This window comes from Oryza brachyantha, chromosome 7, assembly GCF_000231095.2.
Source record: "Oryza brachyantha chromosome 7, ObraRS2, whole genome shotgun sequence".
In the NCBI taxonomy this organism is placed as follows: domain Eukaryota; kingdom Viridiplantae; phylum Streptophyta; class Magnoliopsida; order Poales; family Poaceae; genus Oryza; species Oryza brachyantha.
The window spans coordinates 13318146-13343644 of NC_023169.2; the positions used below are offsets into that span (position 1 = coordinate 13318146).

General features: G+C 44.1%; 5 protein-coding genes across 5 annotated transcripts; 2 read left to right on the plus strand and 3 right to left on the minus strand.

Moving 5' to 3' along the window:
* The first annotated feature begins 1215 nt into the window (after positions 1–1215).
* Positions 1216–4581, plus strand: LOC102716428 (beta-amylase Tri a 17). The gene is made up of 7 exons (XM_006657740.3): positions 1216–1293; positions 1460–1858; positions 2180–2344; positions 2958–3221; positions 3450–3659; positions 3797–4036; positions 4147–4581. Exons 1-7 carry the CDS (start codon positions 1243–1245, stop codon positions 4282–4284), a joined length of 1467 nt encoding a protein of 488 aa, XP_006657803.1. The 5' UTR covers positions 1216–1242; the 3' UTR covers positions 4285–4581.
* Positions 4582–7560: 2979 nt separating this feature from the next.
* On the minus strand, positions 7561–8867 carry LOC102707986 (protein STRICTOSIDINE SYNTHASE-LIKE 10-like). Its single transcript, XM_006658598.3, has one exon. It carries the CDS (start codon positions 8733–8735, stop codon positions 7671–7673), a length of 1065 nt encoding a protein of 354 aa, XP_006658661.2. The 5' UTR covers positions 8736–8867; the 3' UTR covers positions 7561–7670.
* A 6760-nt stretch (positions 8868–15627) lies between these two features.
* On the minus strand, positions 15628–17014 carry LOC102708267 (protein STRICTOSIDINE SYNTHASE-LIKE 10-like). Its single transcript, XM_040525679.1, has one exon. The coding sequence runs from the start codon at positions 16910–16912 to the stop codon at positions 15848–15850; it is 1065 nt and encodes a 354-aa protein (XP_040381613.1). The 5' UTR covers positions 16913–17014; the 3' UTR covers positions 15628–15847.
* Positions 17015–20066: 3052 nt separating this feature from the next.
* Positions 20067–21430, minus strand: LOC102708546 (protein STRICTOSIDINE SYNTHASE-LIKE 10-like). The gene has a single exon (XM_040525678.1). It carries the CDS (start codon positions 21310–21312, stop codon positions 20245–20247), a length of 1068 nt encoding a protein of 355 aa, XP_040381612.1. The 5' UTR covers positions 21313–21430; the 3' UTR covers positions 20067–20244.
* Positions 21431–23770: 2340 nt separating this feature from the next.
* Positions 23771–25156, plus strand: LOC102708819 (oxygen-evolving enhancer protein 3, chloroplastic). Its single transcript, XM_040525680.1, has 3 exons — positions 23771–24139; positions 24228–24523; positions 24915–25156. The coding sequence occupies exons 1-3, from the start codon at positions 23848–23850 to the stop codon at positions 25011–25013; spliced, it is 687 nt and encodes a 228-aa protein (XP_040381614.1). The 5' UTR covers positions 23771–23847; the 3' UTR covers positions 25014–25156.
* Positions 25157–25499: the final 343 nt, after the last annotated feature.

Sequence of the window (25499 nt, forward strand, 5' to 3'; positions counted from 1 at the left end):
ATATTGTTTATATATATGTCTAGATTCATTGATATCTATATGAATTTAGGATACGCTAGAAAATCTTACATTATGAAACGGAGGTAGTATTACCAAAATTTCCAAACTTCCACTTTCTCAAGTACTATAAAAATACCCATGGACGATAAATATGTAATTACCAAGGGTCACTGTGAGCGAGTACTGATGACTCGGCGATCCATTTTTAACAAACAAATTAGTGTTGCCTGTCGTGGTTGCTAGGCTATATAGAATATAAATGGGATGGATTTAATACACTATGGTCACACTTGGAACATGGTAATTTCATAATTTCCTACATGATATGAATCGATCATTCCAAATTTCTGCGCTGAAACATGGAACTCCATCTATTTCAGGTTATAAGGTATTTTGATTTTCTCTAGATTCATCTATGAACCAATGTGTATTATATGTATCTAGATTTATTAGTATTCATATGAATTTAGAGAAAATCAAAATACCTTATAATTAACCTGAAACAGGGATAATACAAACAATATGCATCAATCTCAAAAACCTCAGAGGTCGTTTGAACTCGCAAGAGGGGTTGCGGCAATGAGCGTCCAAAACTAAACAAATTTCTGTTGTGCCCTAACACACGGCACGTACGTACGTACAAAAGAATCCGTTCTGTTGTTAGCCGAAAGCTAGACAAGCGCATTTTCTCAAAAAATTTGAGTATAAATTTTGATACATAGAGTTATTTTCTTAAAAATGGTAAAAATTGCCCTTAAAATTAACCCCACCTGGAAGAACCGTGCAAGAGGCCATGTTCTCTTCTCGTCGGGATTTTCAGGTTTTCTAATTATCTAATTTAGTGAGAGCTACTGAGGGTATAAACGAACAAATTAACTACTACAAGTTTTACTTTAGAAATATCAAATGGCAAACTTGTATCTATAAATTGTTTACCAAACATACCATTTAGGAGTTTATTAAGTGTGGTTTATGATAATTCCATAATCAAAAATGAGAAAAGAACACGGACACGGTAGTTGAAATGCCGAATGATATCAACTGGGGAAGCCCTGAGATGACATAGTACACCATTAATTTCTGAGAGGAAGTACGTACCTGCAAGAAAAGGATTGGTTAGCTCCCTCCTTTTTCCCAGTATAAATAGCCCCTCAGCTGCCTGAAACATTCATCGAACCGAGCTCAGTGAGCGCAACAACTGAAACCAGTGTTCTCAGAGCATACGCGCACAGCCACACAGCAATGGCCGCGAACTTGCTCGCCAACTATGTCCAAGTCAACGTCATGCTCCCCGTAAGCAAACTAGCTCGCTCTTTTTGGGCAAAAATCTAACTCTAGTCACTCACAAACCTGGCGATATATATGAACACACACAAACACTACACATCTTGATCAAACGAGCTGTGCCTATGCATGCATGCCACTAACCTTTACTTCCATTGCGAGATGTGTTGTGCAGCTGGACGCGGTGAGCGTCGACAACAAGTTCGAGAAGGGCGACGAGATCCGGGCGCAGCTGAGGAAGCTGAGGGAGGCCGGCGTCGACGGCGTCATGGTGGACGTGTGGTGGGGGCTGGTGGAGGGGGAGGCACCCGGGGCGTACGACTGGGACGCCTACAGGCAGCTGTTCGGGGCGGTGCGGGACGCCGGGCTGAAGCTGCAGGCCATCATGTCGTTCCACCAGTGCGGCGGCAACGTCGGCGACGTCGTCAACATCCCGATCCCGAGGTGGGTGCGCGACGTCGGCGAGGGCGACCCGGACATCTTCTACACCAACCGCGGCGGGGCGAGGAACGTCGAGTACCTCACCCTTGGGGTGGACGACCAGCCTCTCTTCCATGGGAGAACCGCCATCCAGGTTGAGCTGATATGATAAGATAGACCCACCATCTGCACTGCACATTGATGAATTTTAGAAGAAAATGAGACAGGTTTTTGATTTGGTTATATTCACTAATGGTCAAGGCAGAAAGCTTTAACCTAAGTAGCATCCAAGGTTTTGTGTACAAATCTTCGTAGGAACATGAATTTTAGATTAGGTTATTTAAGGAGCTAAGTTTTCTACTTTGGCTAAGCCCGAATTAAAAAAAAATGGATGCATATATCCAATGGGTAAAATATCCTTCTCTAAAAAAAAAAGAAACCTTTGACTCTTCTCTCCTGTTTGTGGCTGTGACAGATGTATGCTGACTACATGAAGAGCTTCAGGGAGAACATGGCTGAGTTCTTGGATGCTGGTGTTATTGTGGACATTGAGGTGGGGCTTGGACCAGCTGGAGAGATGAGATACCCTTCCTATCCCCAGAGCCAGGGATGGGTGTTCCCAGGCATTGGAGAGTTCATTGTGAGTGTTCTTTAGTCTTTAGACTCTTTACCAATGTAAAGATTCTTCTGCATGCATGCCCTCACTTCATAAACAAGTACTCTCTCCATCCAAAAAAACCAACTTTTCGATTTTTGTGTCAAACGTTTGACCATCTGTCTTATTTGAAAAAATTTCAAGAAATTTTTAAAAAAATTAGTCAAACATAAAATACTATTAATGTTTTATCATCTAATAAAAATAAAATTATTAATCATAAAAAATTTTGAATAAGCCGAAGAGTTAAACATTATATCTAAAAACTGAAAAATTGATTTATTTTGGGACAGAGGAGTAGCTGATAAAAAAGATTCCTCCATGTGATGACTGATGAGATGACCAAGGACAACAATCTTGGTCCAATTGCTGATCTCTTTCAGATAAAGTTCATTGGGAAATGAGCACAGATATTAAAGTAAATCTTGTTCACAAAGATGTTAGGATGGAAAACATTACTAACAGCAAAAGCAACAAAAGCATAGGAAATCAAATGCTAAAAAAATCTGCTAAACCGATATGAATTGGAATGAGACGACTGAAAAACTGTAGTTATTCACTGTTCTAAATGTTATTAAAATATATAAAAAAACTGCAGTGCTATGATAAATACCTGGAGGCAGATTTCAAAGCAGAAGCAGCAAAGGCTGGGCATCCTGAGTGGGAATTGCCTGACGATGCTGGAGAGTACAATGACACTCCCGAGAAGACCCAGTTCTTCGCGGATAATGGAACATATGTCACTGAGAAGGGGAAGTTCTTCCTCACTTGGTACTCCAACAAGCTGATCAAACATGGAGACAAGATCTTGGATGAAGCAAACAAGGTCTTCTTGGGATGCAGAGTGCAGCTGGCAATCAAAGTAAGTATGATGCCAAAGATCTCAGCTAATTATAGTAGATCATTCTAAAGAATTAATTCAATGATTTCAAATGTGAAGGTGTGATAGCTTAGCAACAACAAATACTCAACAATGAAAATTAGACTAAGAGCTAGGTGACTAAGCAAGAGATGTATAAGGTTCCATTAAATTATCAAATCTATATAACATACATGAGAGTATGAGACATGCTCCAATGTTTGCTGGCAGATCTCCGGCATTCACTGGTGGTACAGGGTTCCGAACCATGCAGCTGAGCTCACAGCTGGATACTACAACCTGGACAACAGAGATGGCTACAGAACCATCGCACGCATGCTCACAAGGCACCGTGCCTGCGTTAACTTCACATGTGCTGAGATGAGGGACTCTGAACAAAGCTCAGAGGCAAAGAGTGCACCAGAAGAACTAGTCCAACAGGTAATTTAACTGACCATTAATTGCAGACTACTTACTGGTCTATAAATCAGGACCTCTACGTTATTCTTCTTCTAGGGTATAGCACAAGAGCACTTCTCATCAAAATATTCTTCTGGCTATGAACAATGAAATGGCAGGTCCTGAGTGCTGGGTGGAGAGAGGGCTTAAACGTGGCATGTGAAAACGCACTCGGTCGATACGATGCAACAGCTTACAACACGATACTCAGGAATGCAAGACCAACAGGAATCAACAAGAACGGCCCTCCTGAGCACAAGCTATTTGGGTTCACCTACCTCCGATTATCAGACGAGCTGCTGGAAGGACAGAACTACAGCACATTCAAAACTTTCGTCAAGAGGATGCATGCTAACCTGGTGAGTGCCACCATACAAAACCAAGACATGCAAATTGAATCCATGTTTTTTTTTTTTGTTTTGCTGCTACCAAGAGTTTTTTTTAAAAAAAAATATGAATGCTGCTTCAGGATCATAATTCAAATGTTGATCCATTGGAGCCTCTGAAAAGATCAAAGCCAGAAATGCCGATTGGGAAGATCTTACAAGCAGCATACCCAAAATTGGAGCCATTCCCCTTCGATGAGAACACCGACCTGCCGGTTTAAGGATATCACTGATGCAGTCTGCAGAGTACAGACACTTTGTGAGAATCAAGGGAGACATTAAATAAGCCTGTTGGGTACAAGATACCAGATGATAAATAAACTATGCTAGCTGGTTATAACTATATGATGTGCCAATAATTATGTGCAGTTGGTCATGAAACTATATGCTTGTACAATAAGCTGTAATACGTTGGCCATTACCCACCCTCATTCCCACGTTGTTGTATGCATTTGGGGTAATGAATAAAAGTTTGTGTGTCTTACTTAATGTGTAATTTAACAGTAAAATTGGAATTGCAGACGAGATTTTGCTGCTAAGTGTATGAATTAAGTTTAGCATGAGCTGGTCATCGAAAAGATAGAACAGCGTGCAATGTGAAACAATAAGATGCGTGAAAGGAATCAAGATGACAAGGCCAGTTGTACAAACTGCAACAAAAATGTCACGGGACTAAAATCAGCAAGCCAGAGCAGAGAGTATCGTACTGAAAATGATTTGCACACTGACAACTTTCTAGTTTTTGTTATACAAATACAACGATCCATAATCGCAATACACATGACAGTACATTATTAACAGCACACACTGAAAAACATTTAGGTAGCTGACAAAAAAAAAGTTGCTTCATATCAGCATAAAACATGTCGAAAATGTACCAAGATGTATATTATGATCTGGGCAGCCATGCATTATGCTCTCTATTAAGATACTAGTGATGAAAAACCTCATCATAAATATCACATTGCATTGTACTAACAACACTACGGATACAAGATTGAGATGCCCTGAGATTAGAAAGTAGATAGCAGACTGCAAACATTAAACAAAGACAGTTCTCCCATATGGTCATATGATCCTTTAGTTTTCACATATCACAGCAACCAATTTTACATGTCCTTTTAACCCGCAAGGGTGGCAAAATTGGGAAGTACCGATATGACTGTTACTAGTGAATTTTCTCAGGAAAAAAATAGTTCCAAATTTCTGGCAAGAACTAATTACTAGTAGAATAAGGCAGCTAACTATCTAAAAGGTGAATTTAGTGAGTCCACAATGCTATTTGACTTATGTTCCCTGCACACATTTGCTACATCAAGTTTTACGTGCAAAACTTGCTAACGTGCGTCTATGCTAGGATCATTATTCTTCGCATTACATCCAATTTTCAGAACAAGCAGTAGGTATCCCGCAACTATCAGCTTAAAATGGAATGAAAATGCATTTATTCAGCAGTCATTTTCCGAATCATCAAACATACTATTGTAGGGTGTGAAGCTACTACATCATACATGAACTATCAACTATACACCTAGAAATGCAGCGCATATGACACATGAATGTACCATAATAAGATGAAGAAATCATAGTATCCTAGTTGCCTCGGTGATCCAATTAAAATGTGAGCCATCAAAAGCTCCCCCAATTCTGACAAGCATCTACCGAACCGTCGCCTCCGATGCCAGCAAGCAGCGGTCTCGAGGAACGCACCGCACAGGGGTGGAGACTCGATCCGGTGGTCTCGGAGAAGGAAACCCACGCTGCATGCAGGCGACGCTCGCGCCGCCATTGTGGAAGCCATCCATACCCATAGCTGCCTCCAGCAGCGGCGGGCCGGGGCAGGGCCATCGGGAGGGGAGCTGGATCGAGAATTGGACGGACATGGCGGCGCTGCGTGGATCCTCCGCCACCACGGACAGGAGCACCGCCTCGACCCGCGTGCAAGGATGCGCCTCACCGAGGTCGCCGTCGCCGCCACCACCTCCCGCGAACTTCTCCGTGGCTCCCTTTCTGAAGCGCCGCCCTACTAATTAGCCCATCTAATATCGTGGGCCTAACTGGGTTATCGACATGAATTCAGCCCATCTACATAATGGGCCTAATTCCGAAACCGACGGAGATTTAGCCCATACAATATAGTGGACCAAATTAGGCCACTAGCGTATTATCGGCCCAGTTTCAAATTTCTTAGGGCCAAAAATGTTAGGGACTTTTTATTCAAACTGATGGGCCGAAAGCTTGGCATGTAAAAAATGTAGTGTGGGCCTTGATTTTGGACCGCAAGTTACGGGCCAAAATTTTCAGCCCACCTAAAAGATTTCGGCCTCTTAATATTTTAGCCCATTTAAAAATCTTTACTCAGGCCAGCCCATCAAATATCTGTCGTGGGCCGAAAATCGGCGCACTTATAGTCGTCACAGGGCCCAATTTCGGTCCACGTACAAATGGAAGCTGACTACATCTGCAGCGTGCTTGGGCCTAATTCTGGCCGTCGTAGGCAGCCCATGGGCTTCCAACAAGTCCACTCGTTGACCTCCATCCGGCCCATTTTCCACTGGATATGTATTTAAATTAGGCCCATATGTATGATGAGCGAAGTTTCCGCCTTTCTGGGGGTAATTCGACATAGTTGAAAGATTATGGGCCGAAGCGTTTGTGGCTGAACTTAAGAATTTCGGCCATTGGGCCACGGACAGTAAGAAAATCTTTACGTGGGCCAAACACAAGCTTACCCAACCGTCCCAGGAAATTTTCTTACGGAGCCCACGTAAAATTGACACACTACAAAATATTAAGCCAATACAAAATGGGAGCTAAGATGTTATAACTAGCATCGTGGCTACGCAGATTGCGCGATTAATTTCGTTATAAAATTTTTTATATAATATCAAATATAATTTTATATCATATTATAAAATAGTAAGTTCTAGACTTCTACATATGTGGCAACAACTTTTTTATCATTCTTGAAAAGTAAATCGAGATGATATATTTTTCAGCGTAAAAATTTAGTAACTTGAGGTATAATGTATCTTAAGATATCAGAATTTTGCGCTAAAATTTTTGATACCGCAAAATATTTCTCAAGTACGATAAAAAAAATGCCGTGTGGCAAAGTCCTTAAAGCTTCCAGATTGATCAAGACAAAGAGAACTTAGAGAAGGTATGGTTAGCTAGAGCGCAAGCATAAAGGTTGTGAGCAGAGAGGGACGGCGACGACGATGAGCATGCCCGTGCTCTGCAAACCGGCGAAGCTGATCGCGGCATGGAGATCAGCGTTTGCAAATTATTACATTAGTTCAGTTGAAAACACATGCATCAAAACAAGCGCGCTGAACAGGCAAAATACCCTCCATAAACTAAACTAAGGTTATTGGTTGTTACAACATTATAATTGCATACAAATTATATTAGAATTATATATACCAGTTATATTGTAATTATATAATATTTACGTTTTAATTACACCGTAATTATACTTTATTTACGCTCGGGTGATTTTAAGTAAAAGATCACTGATGTACAGCAAAACCGTTGCAAGTTCAGCTGAAAATAATTGCATCTAATACAAGAAGCTCACCGAAAAAAAAAATCTACGGTAAACAAACTACTTAGTTGGGGTAGCCTTGACAACGGCGACGTGGTTGAGTTCAACCGAACCCAGGAAGAGCTTGCCGCCGTCCCTCTCGATCACCTCCGTCGGACGAACGTCTTTCGGACCCCTCAGCTCCTGCACCAGCTTCCCGCTGCGGCTGACCCGAACTGCGAGGAGGTGGCTGTCCGAGCCATACGGCGTCTCCGTCTTCTCGCGGTGCAACGCCACCCAGTGGCCGCCCTTCCCGTCGGGCCTCACGTTGTCCGGGTAGCCCGGCAGCTCGGCGAAAGGCTCCGACGTGCCGGCCTTGTCGCCCTTTATCCAGTGCCTCACCAGCTTGCACGGCCCGGTCAGCGCCACCACGAGGTGCGTCCGGTCGGCGCTGAGGGCGAGGCCGTTCGGGTACGTCATGCCGGACTCGAGCACGTCGAGGTAACCCGTCGTCGGGTCGTACCTCATCAGGCGGCCCGTGGAGTCCCCGGTGGCCGTGACCCTCTCGTGCTGGGACCGCGGGAAGCGCGTGCTGCTGTCCGTGAAGTAGACCTCGCTGGTGACCTGGTCGACGTCGACCCCGTTGGTGAAGCGGACTGGCACGCCGTCGGCCTCCTTGGCGAGCACCGTCGCCTCCCCGCCGCGCGGCCCGACGCGCATGAGCCCCTTGTACGCGTCGGCGATGTAGAGGTTGCCGCAGGTGTTGTGGAAGCGCAGGCCCAGCGGTCGGCCGCACGTGCTCTCGGTGAACTCCCCGGGGCGGAGCTTGGGTGCCATGCACTTGGCGACGTTGTATCCGGGGGCGGTGGAGTACGTCGTCCAGCCGCGGTCGGCGCCGTCGTAGCGGAGGATGCGGCCGTCGGAGACGCCGCTGTAGGGCCCATCGCCGTACGGGTCGAACGCGACGCTCTCCGGGCCGACCAGCGACGTGGGCAGCGGCAGCGTCTCGACCAGCGTGGCGATGGTGTCCGCCGCGTCGACGGCCGCGGCGAGAGCGTGCGATGGCAAGAGGAGCAGCAGGACGACGACCGCCAACGCGACGCGGGTCAGGGTGCCCACCCTCCCGGTGCCTAGAGCGGCACCCATGAAATGGTTGGTCGATCTGTTCTGTTTTTGCTTCTTCTCTTTAGCGAATTGCTTGTTGCTTGAGACTTCTTGTGTTCTTCCTTTGGACGAGTGTGTGCCTTTATTATACCAAAGGCCGAAGCAGCTTTTTAAGTACACACGGTGAATATGCACGTGTCGTTGGTATTGGTATGTCATCTAAATAGTCATAAAAAATATAAAAAATTTAAAAAGATAGATTAATATGAATTATATTTCTTCACAAACATGCAAGTTTAAATTCAACTTCTACGAGTTGTAACAACAATAATTATGAATATGCATATACTTAGTTTCAGTTTAGTTTGTTTATTTTTTGCTACAATTTGTAGAAGTTGAATTTAAACTTGCATGTTTGTAGAGGGATATAACTCATAGTAATTTATCTTATCAATTTTTTTATATTTTTTATAACTATAACACGGGTCCACCCGTTGCTAAAAACGGTTTCGTAGGCCATGTCTAGTGTCGAACGCCGATTCCGATTACAGTCCGAATTGAATTAGCAAGGTTAGTGTGGCGCCAATGTAATTAGCCCGTCCCCTAATGGCTATTCGGAGTTAGCCTGATTAATGGGGCTGACGTAAATAGCCCGCTCAGTATCGTGGACCTAATGTAGTCATCGCTGTAAATTCAACCCATATAAATGGACCAGACTAGGACATGGTCGATCTTATAGATGGCTTGTGTAAAGTCGTTTCTCTTGCAGGCTGCGAACTCCGCCCCTTGCAATCCTCGATAGGCAGGGCATTTAACTTTTTATTTTTGTTACTTTTACTAATGTTCATAACAAATTTATTATTGGAGCTACATGTCATAGACTCGTAAGAGTTCATATGTCATAGACAGCGAGTGGTAAATCTGTTTTGACCACTTGTTAGAGTGGCAAAAAGTTAAATTTCCCATATAGCCTGAGCATATCGGCTACAAGATCAAATACTTAAAAATCTTCAAAAATAAAAAAATCATGCTATAAGATTTTGAAATGAATAATTTGTTGAGCCATATAAATTAAAATTTGCAAATGATTTGATATATTTTTTTATCGTGACTCATGGAGCAACCCATAAGTCATAACTCACTCTACCATAATTATATATAATAAATATAAGAGAAAATTATCATTTATTAAAATATGCAATATGCATTTTGATTAATTTTATATTCCTATTATATATATTGTACCTTATATCTGTGATAATTAAAAAAAATTATGTAAGATAAAAATGCTGGATATGTCAATGGGCCCAGCCCTACCATGTACCATGTGTTTATGAAAAGTCAAATGAAGCTTGAAAAGGCCCAATCGACCCGAGAAAAGCCTGAGGGTTGGGCTGGGTTTGGGCTTTGTTTCTTCTGTGGATTATGAGGTTTGGGTCTAGGATTGGAAAAAGTTCACCAAAGGTCCCTCAATTAATAGACGAGTTTGTTTTTCGTCCCTTAACCAGAATACCAGAAATGTGTACCCTTCAACTAAATAAAATAGTGCAAACTCGGTCCCACTGCAGAATTGACTCTGTTTTTACGCGGTTTTAGATGACATGGCATAAGATGGCCCCACATATCAATAGCTTCAATTGTTTTCTCATTTCCTTTCTCTTTCTTCTCTCCCATGTTCTCCTCTCTCTCTCTTCTTCGTCACTTCGCATGGGGCGGCGCCGGCTGGACACATGCAGGCGCAGCTAGGGCGGGCGGCGACCTGGCCGGGCTGGGGCTGGCCGAGCTAGGTGTGAACGGCCGCGCAGGCTGGAGTCGACGCGGGCGGCGGCGACGCTAGTTGGATTACTCGTCCGCTGAGCAAATGTTGTCGTAGCTTCGTCGTACGGATCCTGGTCGGTGGTGAACGTTCACCGTCAGCTGGTTGTCCTCGCCGTCGAGCGACTCTGCGAACCACTCGTGTAGAGCGTGCCCGGCAGTACGTGCACCAGGTGGCGGCCGCGAGCTCGTCCTCAGCGACGGGTCGACGTCCTCGCCCTCGCACAGCAGCATGCCATGGATGGGCTCGAACAAGTCGAGCGCGGGGAGGAACGGCTGCGGCGACAGGTTGTTCTGGCGCACCACTTTGAGGATGAACTCGATGAGGACGACGACGCAGGTGGTCAGGTGGTGTCGTTGGTGAAGAGCGCGCTGGCGACGTCGGAGATGACGCAGACGCGGAAGAGGGAGGTCCTTGATGTCGCGGTTGTTCACGACAACATGTTCCCGAGGTACTTGAACATGTCGGCGCGCTAGAGGAAGATGCTCACCACCATGGCGCCGAACAGGAGGCCGAGGATAGGGAGGTCGATGGCGGCCAGGCGGCGCAGGCCTTCTCCGGCGTCATCATGCGGAACAGCACCATCAGCATGGCGCCCAGGAGTGACCCCGCCGTCCTCCCCATCGGCATGAACGGCACCGACGGGAACACGGCCAGCAGGCAGCACCCAGAAGATGGTGAACGCCACACATCCCAGCACCACCATGGGCGTGCTCGCCAGCACCATCTTCTTCGTCTTCCTGATCAGACTAAATCTCCAAGAACCCTACTTGATCCAACACCACCACACCAACTGCACAAAAAAAACACCACAAACCAAACCATCAACCAATACGCATGCATGCACTAGATTCGGCGAAACGAAATCACGCAAACAATCGGTCATCACAAACACCATGCAGCCAAGGCATATGCATGAACAGAAGAGCTGCACATACACCATGCAGCATTTGCGCTTTGTAGGATCAACAAGACATATCGTACGTGTCAGTCACCTGGCTAAGAATAGCTACGCATGCGGACTCGACTCTGTCCGCTCTGCCACAAGCCGCCACCGCCACCTCGCCCGACCGCCGCCTCTAGCCCGTCGCCACTCCCGCCCCAGCCAGGGAGAGAACAGAGGAAGAAGAAGAGAGAGTTGATAGCACAGGAGATAAGGGAAAAAGACAAAAAGAAAAGAAAAAAATTGACATGTGGGACCCACTATATGTCACGTTAGCGAACCAGGCAAAAATAAGTCAATACCGCCATGGGATCTTTTTTAAACAGTTTATGTGAGTTAAGGGATACACATTTCTGGTTTTGCGGTTTAAGGACCTCAGACAAACTCGACGCTAAGTTGAGGGACTTTTGATGAACTTATTCCTCTAGGATTTTTAGTCAGGCTTTCTCCCGGTCTAGCCTAAAGCCTGATCTGGGATTTGAACAGGCCTAGGGGAGAGGACAGAAATTAAAGATTTAGTTTTGAAGGGAACGTGGACCCCAATGTAAGATAGGAGACTGTACAACTTGATCCAAGGCTTTGGCCGCGTTCGGTAAGGATACGAATAAGTTAACTTATCTGGCGCGGAAAACATAGTAATAGATTAATACATGATTAATTAATTATTAATTATTAAAAAATATAAAATAGACTAATATACTGTTTAGCAGTTGCGCGAGAAAAACAAGAAGATTAAGTTAACTTATCTCTGCGACATAGATGGAGATTTGTGTATATACTTACATGAGAGGATATATCGGACAAGAGGAATATTCAGTTCAAGTGCTAGGCGGTTTATCTTTTTTGCAGAATTGCTCCACCGCAATGAGGGCCTTTGGATCAAGATCGGAAAGTCCCAAATAAATGAGTGTATGCGCACCTTAAGGTGCTGATACGTTGCCTATAGGTGGACCCGACTTTTCACCCTTTCTATATCTTTAGTCCTAATTCCAGCCTCGATCGTTTGGAAAATTATAGGCACGGACGTCTGTAGCTTAATGGAGGCCTTTGTAGATGGGTCATATGTGGGTGAACGCAAATTCATGAATGCACGCGTGTGCTATAGGCACTTTGAATGTGTTCATGGTACGACCGCGTTCGGGTAAAAGGCGGGTAAGTTCACTTACGTAGTAATATATTAGTACATGATTAATTAATTATTAAAAAATATAAAATAGACTAATATGATTTTTAAAACAACTTTTCTATAGAAAATTTTCACAAAAAATACACCGTTTAGCTATTCGGGAAGCGTACGAGCGGAAAACGAGGGGATAAGATAACTTATGCCCCTTACCAAACATAGCCGCATCATGACAAGACATCATGCTAGGATTAGGGTTTCGACGGTATGGAGGGGGAGTGGAAGAGATGCTAAGGAGAGGGGAATCGGAGATTGGTGAGGAAGCAGTGGACTGACGGGTGGCAAAAGCCAGGCAACAAAGCTACAGGGTTGGAAGAGGGGTACTCCCTTCATTCCTAAATATTTGACGTCATTGATTTTTTATACACATTTGACTGTTCGTTTGTGTGTTCAGATTTATTAGTATCAATTAATATGGAATTAAGGTAATAAGTAGAGATAGAGATTAGTGCTCTACAGTGGGTATCTACCATGTCAAAATTGGAAGTTTTAAATTAGGGTGATTATTTACGGAATTTACAATGCATTTTTAAAAATACTTGTATGGTAGCTTCGTCTGTCGAGATTGAAATGATTTGGCCTTTTTCATGAGCATATGTTAAATGCTCTCTGTTATGGAGTTGTTTTCAGCCTCTTATCACAATTCACAAATCGTGGTAATTATGCTACAGCATACTGATATATTCCAAGGACATATAAAGTGCATTTTTTTTACATCCGTAGTTCACTGGTTCAGCCGAAAATACTTGCATCTAAAACAAATTAAAGAAAACAAGCGCACTGAACAAAAGCCAAGGAAATAAGCTAACTCCGAAGTCTTTACGTACGTACTTCGAATCGTGGTGCGGTGCTGCGTCCCTGCATTTTATAGCGCGGTGCCCACGTACGTCCGGGCTCGATCGAACTCCGACTAGTATCATTTCTGAAGCTGAACGCAGAGTCCGATTCGGAACGGGAACTACGGCGTGGCATAACTGAGTACTCCGAAGTCATTTCGTGCTTCGAATTGGAAGTGAGACATTGATGCTGATTATAAGATTTATTACTTAATATATTTTAACTAGAACTTGTATTGTCATATATATGCATGAAATGTTTGGATATGACAAATGGTCAAAAGTATGTTAAAAATTAACGACGTCATCAATTAAAATACTAAGAGAGTATAAAATTGTGTATTTTGACTATAAAAATATGATAAAAATCCAAATTTAAAGTGGTGTATCATAAAAATACATATTTACCATCGAGTTTATCCAAAAAATTGCATACTTAACGTAGATAAAATTTAATAAAAGAGTTATCACTTAAGTACGGATTTTATGGTGGGTTTTACCTCCCTAGCAACGCTTCTGTAGTGAAGTCTTAAACATTGTAATTGTAGTTTTATGTTTTAATTGGAGCTAAACTTGTAGGTTTTGAACTTTATCATGACCATCTTTTTGTTTATGTTTGTGCTTATAAGCTAAAATTTAAATTTTTAGTCTTAAATTTGAAGTTGATTTTGTGGTTTTTCATTGAAATTTATTTTCCAGCATTGAGTTTTAGATCAGAAATAATACATATATAAAAGTTTTATTCATAAATTATTTTTTTTTGCAAATATGTCATTTGTTTTTTTTAAAAAAATATCAAACAATCACTGTCTATTAAATATATAATTTGTATTAACTCCATCTTAAATATTTAGTGCTAAGATAAATTCAGTGTTAAATATGTACATCCTCCGTTTCATAATATAAGATTTTCTAGCTTTAACTAGATTCATAAGGATGCTAATGAATCTAGACATATATATATATAAATTATATACATTCATCAATTGATGAATTTAGACAAAGCTAGAAAGTCTTATAATATGAAACAGATGTAGTAGTTATGAGATATTGTATCAAAAGGTTGCATGGGCAAATAACGTATAGTTGGACAAAGTGTCTCATATTACACTTTGACAATCAACATTTCTATAAACCGACCGGATGTGGAGCCAAAACCGGTGCTAACACCCTGCCGAGAAGGGATCCGGATCCTCTGCTTTTGGAGGGTAAAGGCCGAGGTGCACGTTAAAGCGTGAGTAGAGCTACAACAGTAAACTGTATTACGCCGTTATTTACTGTAGCAGCAGTAAAACCGTATTTTACACTGATCCAAATCACCAATCACCATGTACTCTGCAATCGATCTTGTTTGTTTATTTCAATTAGACGAATAAAAATACCCCAAAGTAATAACACTGTGCACATCTGCCTCTGGAGGCAGAAGGTAGAGGTCCCGATTCCCCGGGAAGGTCTATCGTCCTCTGGCTTTGTTGGCCACCACCAAGAACGGCCCGATCAAGGACGCATAGGAGATTGATGTCCATGGATGGGCATTGACGTGAAGATCGAGAAGGTGAAGGACCACCATCTCCTGATGTTTTGTTTCGAGCGAGGGATGGGAGCAGATACAATTGTAAGCCAAATATAAACATATTTTATAGAGATAAGAGAGAAGAGCATCAAGCTACATATATGTAGTCAGATACAATACAGACTCTAAGACGTAAGATGTCTATGATAGGTGAACCAGGTATTAATAGTATAGTACATGTTTTGTAGATAACTATTGTAAGACTTGACTATTAGATTGATTAGGGCAAGTACAACCATATAGACGGTTGTTGTCTATTTGACACACAGATAGCTAAGTAGACGGCTTGTATAATAACTTGTTTATTTGTTTGTTTACAAAATATTTAATTTATCCTTTGACACATAAATCAAGGTATTCAATGGTACTAGCGAGCGAATAGACGATATGATGTAAAATGATATGGCTTTTTTCATAGGCAGATGTTAAATGCTCTCTGATATGGTGTTTGCTAGTTGTTTTCAGTCTCTTATTACAAATCGTTGTAATTATGCTACATCATACTGATACATCATGGTAGATTCGTCTGTCGAGATTGAAATGATTTGGCCTTTTTCATAAGCATATGTTAAATCCTCTCTGTTATGGAGTTGTTTTCAGCCTCTTATCACAATTCACAAATCGTGGTAATTATGCTACAGCATACTGATATATTCCAAGGACATATAAAGTGCATTTTTTTTTACATCCGTAGTTCACTGGTTCAGCCGAAAATACTTGCGTCTAAAACAAATTAAAGAAAACAAGCGCACTGAACAAAAGCCAAGGAAATAAGCTAACTGGTACTCCGTCTGAACAACAAACTAACTGGTAGCCTTAACAATGGAAACACGGTTGAGTTCCACTGAACCCAGGTAGAGCTTGCCGCCGTCCCTCTCGATCACCTCCGACGGTCGGACGTTCTTGGGACCCCTCAGCTTCTCCACAACCTTCCCGCTCCGGCTGACCCGCACTGCGATGACGTGGTCCTCCGAGCCATACGGCGACTCCGACTTCTCACGGTTCAGTGCAACCCAATACCCTCCCTTCCCGTCAGCCCTCACGTTGTCCGGGTAGCCTGGCAGCTCGGCGAAAGGCTCCGACGTGCCGGCCTTGGCTCCCTTGATCCAGTGCCTCACCAATTTGCACGGCCCGGTCAGCGCCACCACGAGGTGCGACCTGTCGGCACTGAGGGAGACGCCGTTGGGGTACGGCATGCCGGAGTCGAGCACGGCGGTGTGGCCTGTCGTCGGGTCGTACTTCATCAGGCGGCCCGTCGAGTCTCCGGTGGTCGTGACCCTCTCGTTCTGCGATCGCGGGAAGCGCGTGCTGCTGTCGGTGAAGTAGACCTCGCTGGTGACCTGGTCGACGTCGACCCCGTTGGTGAAGCGGAACGGCACGCCGTCGGCCTCCGTGGCGAGCACGGTGGCCTCGCCGCCGCGCGGCCCGACGCGCATGAGCCCCTTGTACGCGTCGGCGATGTAGAGGTTGCCGGAGGTGTTGTGGAACTGCAGGCCGAGCGGGCGGCCGCACACGCTCTCGGTGAACTCCCCGGGGCGGAGCTTGGGCGCCATGCACCTGGCGACGTTGTACCCCGGGGCGGTGGAGTACGTCGTCCAGCCCCGGTCGGCGCCGTCGTAGCGAAGGACGCGGCCGTCGGAGACACCGGTGTAGGGACCTTCGCCGTACTCGTTGAACGCGACGCTCTCCGGGCCGACCAGCGACGTGGGCAGCGGCAGCGACTCGACCAGCGTGGCGGAGGTGTCCGCCGCGACGGCCGCGGCGAGGGCGTGCGTAGGCAGGAGGAGCAGCAGGACGACGACCGTCAGCGCCGTCCGGGCCAGCGGCCCCACCCTCCCGGTGCCGAGAGCGCTCAGAGCGGCCCCCATGACTAACCACTTGGTCGCTTTTCCTTCTGGCTTCGTGAACCTTGGTCTACCTAGCAATCGAAGCTCGAACAGCCCAGGCAGCTAGCTTCGCCTTCGTCTTGCCGCACCTTGGTGCTTTGTGTTCGTGCTCGCTTTGCTACGATTCGTGCATTTTATAGCGGTGGCCAGGCTCGATCGGGCTCCGACTACGAATCTCATTTCTGAAGCTGAACGCAGAGTCCGATTCGGAACGGGAACTACGGCGTGGCATATCTGTGTACTCCGAAGTCTTTACGTACTTCGAAATGGGAGTGAGACATTGATGCTGACCTGGCCCTGATCTGTATTCGTCAGACAGAGGCCAACCTCTCGGGAGAATAAAATTTGACGAATGATCAATTGTTTTTCTGTATAAATTAATTTTACTCCCGGTGTGTATTTTAACACATGGCGTTGTTGACTTTTTGGTGGGCATTTAACTATTTGTCTTACTTATAAACTTATATAATTATGATTTATTTTGTTGCTATCGGATTTGTTACTAAATATAGTTTAACTAGAACTTGTATTTTTGTATTTATGGATGAAATGTTTGGATAAGACAAATGGTCAAAAGTATACCAAAAATCAATGGCATCATCTATGAAAATACAGAGAGAGTATAAAATATTGTAATTGTAGTGTTATTTTTAATTGGAGCTAAACTTGTTGGTTTTGAACTTTATCACGGCCATCTTTTCACTTATACTTATACTTCTAAGCTAAATTAGAATTTGTAGGGCTAAATTTGAAGTTGATTTTGGGTGTTTTCATCGAAAATTATTTTCCAGTATTGAGTTTTAGATCACAAAGAATATATATATATATATTCATTAATTATTTTGTTTGCAAATATGTCGTTTAATTTTTTTAAAAAAAATAGAGAGCAAACAATCACTGTCTATTAAATATGTAATTTGTGATAACTCCATCTTAAATATGTAGTGGTGAGATAAATTTAGTGTTAAATATGTAGTTATGAGATACCGTATCGAAAGGAAGCATGGGGTGGAGAATCTATAGTTGGACAAGGTGTCTCATATTACACTTTGACAATCAACATTTATATAAATCAGATGTGGAGCCAAAACTAGTGCAAATTGACCTGACACCCCCTGCTGAGAAGGGATCCGGATCCTCTGCCTTTAGAGGGTAAAGGCAGAGGTGCATGTTTAAGCATGAGTAGAGATAAAGTAGTAAATTGTATTTTGCCGTTATGTACTGTAGCAATAGTACAACTGTATTTTAGACTTATCCAAATCACTGTGTACTTTGCAATCGATATTATTTGTTTATCGCAAATCAGACGAATCAAAATACCCCGAAGTCATAACATTGTGCACATCTGCCTTTGGAGGCCGAAGGTAGAGGATCCCGATTCCCAAGAAGGTCTATCGTCCTCTGCTTTGTTGGCCACCACCAAGAATAGCCGATCAAGGACGCACAGGAGGTATTTTTTGATTTTTTAATTTTATTTATTAAATAATTTATAAATTTAATTTTGCTTTCAAAAAGTCACAAAACTAACCTCTTGCCGTCCTCTAGGAGGGCGAAAAAGTGACGTGACAAACGGCCACGAGGGACGACCGGCAACAGCGGCACGGTGAAATTTTTATTTAGGTCCTTTCCGCCCTTATAGAGGGCGGCAAGGGGTAAAATACAAAAATATCGCACACGTTCGGGAATTTTTCAAAGGAATCAGAAATTTTTCGATTGAACTGCGGTTTGATGCATATATGCATAACGTTTGTAATTGATTAATCCCAAATGCTTCTATGGCTCTATGGCTCAGTGGTCGCTATCATCCTCTTCTATCTAAGAGACCGGAGGTTGAATCTCCGCTGAAGCATATTTTCTTTGGCTTTTTCATGGGCTAACAAAAATAGGAGAAAATATGCTCCTATAGTAGTGATTAAACAAGTACATACATTATACATATATTATCAAACCGTGGCTCAATCGAAAAGAAAAATTCTCGGGCGCACGCAACATTTTTGTAGTTTGCCCCTTGCCATCCTCTGTAAGGGCGGAAAGGACCAAAATGAAAAATTCATCGTGTCGCCGTTGCTGGCCGTCCCTCTTGGCCGAGTGGCCGTTTGCCATGTCATATTTCCGCACTCCTAGAGGGCGGCAAGAGGTTAGTTTTATGATTTTTTGAAATGCAAAATTAAATTTATAAATTACTTAATAAATAAAATTCAAAATTCAAAAAATTCAGCGGGCATTGACGTGCAGATCGAGAAGGTCAAGGACCACCATCTCTTGATGTTTTATTTCGAGCGAGGGGATGAGAGCCATCAGAGGTGTAATCAAAGACGATTAGGTCAGTCTTAATAAAGGTTTTATGGAGGTGTCATACGCATTAATTATGTGACATATCAGCACAAAAGAAAATATTTACATGAAACTATGAGGAGAGAGAGGAAATTAGTTTCATAGTCATGAAACCTTTGGGTACTGTTACCAAGTTCTCGGTAACATAGTAAAACTTACATCGAGGGGCTTAAGGCGTTTTATATACTCAAACTTTCAGGAGCAATGAAATGTTGACTGTGAGTAGTTGTTTCATGCATAGTTTTATCGAATTAGCTATTTTGCAAAGCGTGTAGTGAAACTGAGCATTAAGACTGACCTGAGTGCACTATATGGATTTAGAAATAAACAAAACAGAATGAGCACGTGAGGGACTCGGGGTCGGGAACACGAAGTACTTACCTCTATATTACAACTTATTTTTGGCTCTGTCTAAATTTATTAACCAATTAATAAATATTTATATATATTTGTTTAGATTCATTAGTATCTATAACTATAAAATAGTAGAATTAGAGATCAGTGATCTACTGTGAGTATGTACAATGTAAAAATTGAACGTAAATTACAGTAGATTATTTACGGAGTACGATGTAAAATGACATGGCTTTTTTCATAGGCAGATGTTAAATGCTCTCTGATATGGTGTTTGCTAGTTGTTCAGTCTCTTATTACAAATCGTTGTAATTATGCTACATCATACTGATACATCATGGTAGCTTCGTCTGTCGAGATTGAAATGATTTGGCCTTTTTCATGAGCATATGTTAAATCCTCTCTGTTATGGAGTTGTTTTCAGCCTCTTATCACAATTCACAAATCGTGGTAATTATGCTACAGCATACTGATATATTCCAAGGACATATAAAGTGCATTTTTTTTACATCCGTAGTTCACTGGTTCAGCCGAAAATACTTGCGTCTAAAACAAATTAAAGAAAACAAGCGCACTGAACAAAAGCCAAGGAAATAAGCTAACTGGTACTCCGTCTGAACAACAAACTAACTGGTAGCCTTAACAATGGAAACACGGTTGAGTTCCACTGAACCCAGGTAGAGCTTGCCGCCGTCCCTCTCGATCACCTCCGACGGTCGGACGTTCTTGGGACCCCTCAGCTTCTCCACAACCTTCCCGCTCCGGCTGACCCGCACTGCGATGACGTGGTCCTCCGAGCCATACGGCGACTCCGACTTCTCACGGTTCAGTGCAACCCAATACCCTCCCTTCCCGTCAGCCCTCACGTTGTCCGGGTAGCCTGGCAGCTCGGCGAAAGGCTCCGACGTGCCGGCCTTGGCTCCCTTGATCCAGTGCCTCACCAATTTGCACGGCCCGGTCAGCGCCACCACGAGGTGCGACCTGTCGGCACTGAGGGAGACGCCGTTGGGGTACGGCATGCCGGAGTCGAGCACGGCGGTGTGGCCTGTCGTCGGGTCGTACTTCATCAGGCGGCCCGTCGAGTCTCCGGTGGTCGTGACCCTCTCGTTCTGCGATCGCGGGAAGCGCGTGCTGCTGTCCGTGAAGTAGACCTCGCTGGTGACCTGGTCGACGTCGACCCCGTTGGTGAAGCGGAACGGCACGCCGTCGGCCTCCGTGGCGAGCACGGTGGCCTCGCCGCCGCGCGGCCCGACGCGCATGAGCCCCTTGTACGCGTCGGCGATGTAGAGGTTGCCGGAGGTGTTGTGGAACTGCAGGCCGAGCGGGCGGCCGCACACGCTCTCGGTGAACTCCCCGGGGCGGAGCTTGGGCGCCATGCACCTGGCGACATTGTATCCCGGGGCGGTGGAGTAGGTCGCCCAGCCGCGGTCGGCGCCGTCGTAGCGAAGGATGCGGCCGTCGGAGACGCCGGTGTAGGGGCCTTCGCCGTACTCGTTGAACGCGACGCTCTCCGGGCCGACCAGCGACGTGGGCAGCGGCAGCGTCTCGACCAGCGTGGCGGAGGAGGTGTCCGCCGCGACGGCCGCGGCGAGGGCGTGCGTAGGCAGGAGGAGCAGCAGCACGACGACCGTCAGCGCCGTCCGGGCCAGCGGCCCCACCCTCCCGGTGCCGAGAGCGCTCAGAGCGGCCCCCATGACTAGCTCGCTTTTCCTTCTTGCTTCGTGAACCTTCGTCTACCTAGCTATCGAAGCTCGAACAGCCCAAGCAGCTAGCTCGCTTCGCCTTCTTCTTGCCGCGGCTTGGTGCTTTGTGTTCGTGCTTCTTTGCTTCGATTCGTGCTGTGCTGCGGTGCTGTGTCCGTGCATTTTATAGCGGTGCCCAGGCTCGATCGGGCTCCGATTACGAATCTCATTTCTGAAGATGAACGCAGAGTCCGATTCGGAACGGGAATACAACGTGGCATAACTGTGTACTCCGAAGTATGTACGTACTTCTTCCAATTGGGGGTGAGACATTGATGCTGAACATTTGGCCCTGATCTGTATTCGTCAGACAGAGGCCAACTCTCAAGAGAATAAAATTTGACGAATGATCGGTTGTTTTTCCGTATACATTTTACTCCCTGCGTATTTTAACACATGGCGTTTTTGACATTTTCGTAGTCGTTTAACTATTCATCTTACTTAAAAACTAACATAATTATGATTTATTTTGTTGTTATTTGATTTATTATTAAATATATTTAAACTAGAACTTGTGTTTTCGTATATATGCATGAAGTGTTTGGAAAGACAAATGATCAAAACTATGTCAAAAATCAATGTCGTCGTTTATTAAAATATGGAGAGAATATAAAACTATGTATTTTGACAAAAAAATGATAAAATTCTAAATTTAAAGTGGTGCATCATAAAGACACATACTTAGCATCTAATTTAGCCAAAAATTACATACTTAATGTCGATAAAATTTAATAAAAAAAATTTATCACTTAAGTACGGATTTTATGGTGGGCTTACATCCATAGCAACGCTTCCGTAGTGAAGTCGTAAACATTGTAATTGTAGTTTTATGTTTTAATTGGAGCTAAACTTGTAGGTTTTGAACTTTATCACGATCATCTTTTTACTTATACTTATGCTTATAGGCTAAAATTTAAATTTTTAATGTTAAATTTAAAGTTGTTTTTGGTGGTTTTCACCGAAATTTATTTTTCAACATTGACTTTTACATCGTGAAGAATATATGTATAAAAGTTTTATTTATAAATTATTTTTTGTTTGTAAATATGTTGCTTGTTGATTTTCAAAAAAAAAAAGAGCAACCAATCACTCCCTATTAAATATGTAATTTGTGATAACTCTATCATAAATATGTAGTGCTGAGATAAATTTGATATTAAATATGTAGTTATGAGATACCGTATCAAAAAGTTGCATGGGACGTAGAACTTATAGTTGGATGAGGTGTCTCATATCACACTTTGACGATCAACATTTCTATAAGTATATAAATAGTATTGCCTTTCTTCAGATTATAAATATTTTAATTTTACTTAAATTTATTTGGATACTAATATATACCTTCACCGAGATGCACAGACCTATATTGTCGCAATAAACATCGAACTTTGAACTCGAGGACAATTACATATACATTCATGGCAATACGTACTACGTAGTGACCCTTCCGCTGTAGCAAATATATAAATTCATAATAAAGTAATTATACTCCTAAGCCAAGTGGCGGATCTACGATCCGAAGGCTGAGGGCTAGTTACATTTTTCTTCCTCAAGTCCCCTCTTCTTCCTCCACTCTTCTTGGACCATGATGAATAGTAAATACACCATAATACACTAATAGATTGATAAATTTTATCCCTCAAAATTAGTTGGGTCTTTATGGACCATGATGAATAGTGCTCTTCTTTAATTTCTTTTTACTTTTCTCGTGCTAACAATATTTTGGACCTTAATCGTAGTTAAATTTTCCTTTCACCGAACAACTCTATACATATATCACTATCATTGATGATTCTTTACAAGAATTTTCAATTCATTTGAATTTGAACAAAGTTTAGCAACTCAAACCATACCCTACCGCTATCATCTCCCGACGGAGCACGCCATACCAACCATTATCCCGGTGATTACCGCGGTTTTACAAACCCGCTCACCAATCACCATACTTTCTAACCCATGTTTATTTTCTGTACGCACGTTTTCCGGACAGCTAAACGGTGTAAATTTTGGAAAAAATTTCTATGAAAAAGTTAATTTAAAAATCATATCAATAAAATTTTAAGGTTTTTATAACTAATAATTAAGTAATCATATAATAATCTATTATTACGTTTTCGCACCGATTACTTATCCGAAGGAAGAACATGTCCGTCGTCACATTCGCACGGCGCAGAGCCGAGATGAAACCACCCCTTTTGCCGCCGCCGATCCACATCGACGGAGAGCCAGGACAGTGGCGCTTCCGGACACGCGTCGCCTCCCCACTGGCCGCGGCGGCGCGATCCGATGCAAAACGCTCGCCCGGTCCACGTGGCGCTTGCCCACTGGCCCGCAACTTATCCAGTCAGATAAGGTTGCAAGGGGGCACCTAGCACGTCGTCCTCCGGTCAGATAAGTATATTTTTTTGGCCACCCGCGACCGCCACCTCGAGAACGAGACCAGCTGAAGTGAAGCGACACTCCGGCGAGGTCCAGAGGCTTGAGAACATGGCACAGGCAATGGCGTCCATGACCGGGCTGTCGCAGGGCGTGCTGCCGGCCGGCGCGGCGAGCAGGGGGCGCGCCGGCAGGTCCTCCGGCAGGATCGCCGCCGGCGCCGTCGTCGTCAGGGCCTCGGCTGCCGAGGGCGGCGACGTCATCCAGACCGGCCGCCGCGCGGTGCTCGGCCTCGTGGCCACCGGCGTCGCCGTCGGCGGGGCGGCGCTCGCGCAGGCGGCGCTCGCCGAGCCGGCCAAGTCCATCAAGGTCGGCCCGCCGCCGCCGCCGTCCGGTGGACTTCGTGAGTATTCGTCAGAATTTTCATCAATTCAGTTCAGTAAAATTTGCTCGATCGATTTCCTGACGTGCGTTGTTACGTACGTGCGTAGCCGGGACGCTGAACTCGGACCAGGCGAGGGACGTGGAGCTGCCGCTGAAGGAGAGGTTCTACCTGCAGCCGCTGCCGCCGGCGGAGGCGGCGGCGAGGGCGAAGGAGTCGGCCAAGGACATCATCAACCTCAAGCCGCTCATCGACAAGAAGCAGTGGCCGTACGTCAGGGACGACCTCCGCCTCAAGGCTTCCTACCTGCGCTATGACCTCAAAACCATCATCTCCTCCAAGCCCAAGGACGAGAAGAAGGACCTCAAGGACCTCACCGGCAAGCTCTTCGCCACCATCGACGGGGTATGCAACTAACTAAGGCCGCGTTCAGCACGAGGAGCGGGAGGTTTAGATATCGGCACGAAAAACATAGTAATAGATAAGTAGATAAGTAAATGATTAATTAATTTTTAATTATAAAAAATTGTAAAATAGATTAATATGATTTTTAAAAATAATTTTCCTATAGAAAAATTTCACAACAAATATACTTTTTAGCCATTTATAGAGCGTGTGTGTGAAAAACGAGGAAATCTAGTAGCGGGGGAGCCAAACGTGGCATAACTACCCATTGCAACTTTCTGATAGTTTTTTCTTATTTTTTTCTGAAGAATTTTCTTCAGAAATTACAATTAATTGCTCGTTGACAGAAATAAAATGAGTTTGATCTCTCTCTCTCTCTTTTTGTTTGCAGCTTGACCACGCGGCCAAGATCAAGAGCCCCGCAGAAGCGGAGAAGTACTACACGGAGACCAAATCTGTTCTTGGCGATGTCCTCGCCAAGCTAGGCTAGAGGGATCGGCGTAATAGCCATGGAGTTTCGGTGTTTTTTATGTTTGTTCATATGGAACCCGGCGATGTATCCTCCATGTTGATATTGTATCAGCAAAAACACTTACGTATGCCTCAAATCTTGAGTTGTTCACAGCTAAAACTTCAAGCAGGTGCAATTATCAACAAAATTATCTCACAATCGTTTATAGTCAGAAGCATCACAACACATCAAAGTTTAGAAAGGAAATTCTGTCAAACAAAAGAAAGTATTTCTTCGAGGCATCGTGACTTGTGAGCCCAGCAGCACTTGCATAGTTGCATGTGCACATCGTTGGCCCAAACTAACAATTTATTCAACCTTTGGGATGCTTCCATCTGTAACTAGTAAAGCATTTTGCTTGGTTCACAGATTATAATTAGCATGGGTCGGCAACAACGTAACAGACATATGGCTGCGTCCGTGGCCCCCTCTTAACTTATCCCCTCGTTTTTCATGCGCACGATT

What these genes read in the sequence shown, in the direction of transcription:
- LOC102716428 (XM_006657740.3), top strand. Translation starts at nt 1,243, where the DNA reads ATGGCCGCGAACTTGCTCGCCAACTATGTCCAAGTCAACGTCATGCTC. An exon ending in CAGGCATTGGAGAGTTCATT is followed by an intron (nt 2,345 to 2,957) that starts GTGAGTGTTCTT and finishes AAAAAACTGCAG; the next exon opens with TGCTATGATAAATACCTGGA. An exon ending in AGAGGATGCATGCTAACCTG is followed by an intron (nt 4,037 to 4,146) that starts GTGAGTGCCACC and finishes ATGCTGCTTCAG; the next exon opens with GATCATAATTCAAATGTTGA.
- LOC102707986 (XM_006658598.3), bottom strand. Translation starts at nt 8,735, where the DNA reads ATGGGTGCCGCTCTAGGCACCGGGAGGGTGGGCACCCTGACCCGCGTC.
- LOC102708267 (XM_040525679.1), bottom strand. Translation starts at nt 16,912, where the DNA reads ATGGGGGCCGCTCTGAGCGCTCTCGGCACCGGGAGGGTGGGGCCGCTG.
- LOC102708546 (XM_040525678.1), bottom strand. Translation starts at nt 21,312, where the DNA reads ATGGGGGCCGCTCTGAGCGCTCTCGGCACCGGGAGGGTGGGGCCGCTG.
- LOC102708819 (XM_040525680.1), top strand. Translation starts at nt 23,848, where the DNA reads ATGGCACAGGCAATGGCGTCCATGACCGGGCTGTCGCAGGGCGTGCTG. An exon ending in GCCGCCGTCCGGTGGACTTC is followed by an intron (nt 24,140 to 24,227) that starts GTGAGTATTCGT and finishes GTACGTGCGTAG; the next exon opens with CCGGGACGCTGAACTCGGAC. An exon ending in TCTTCGCCACCATCGACGGG is followed by an intron (nt 24,524 to 24,914) that starts GTATGCAACTAA and finishes TTTTGTTTGCAG; the next exon opens with CTTGACCACGCGGCCAAGAT.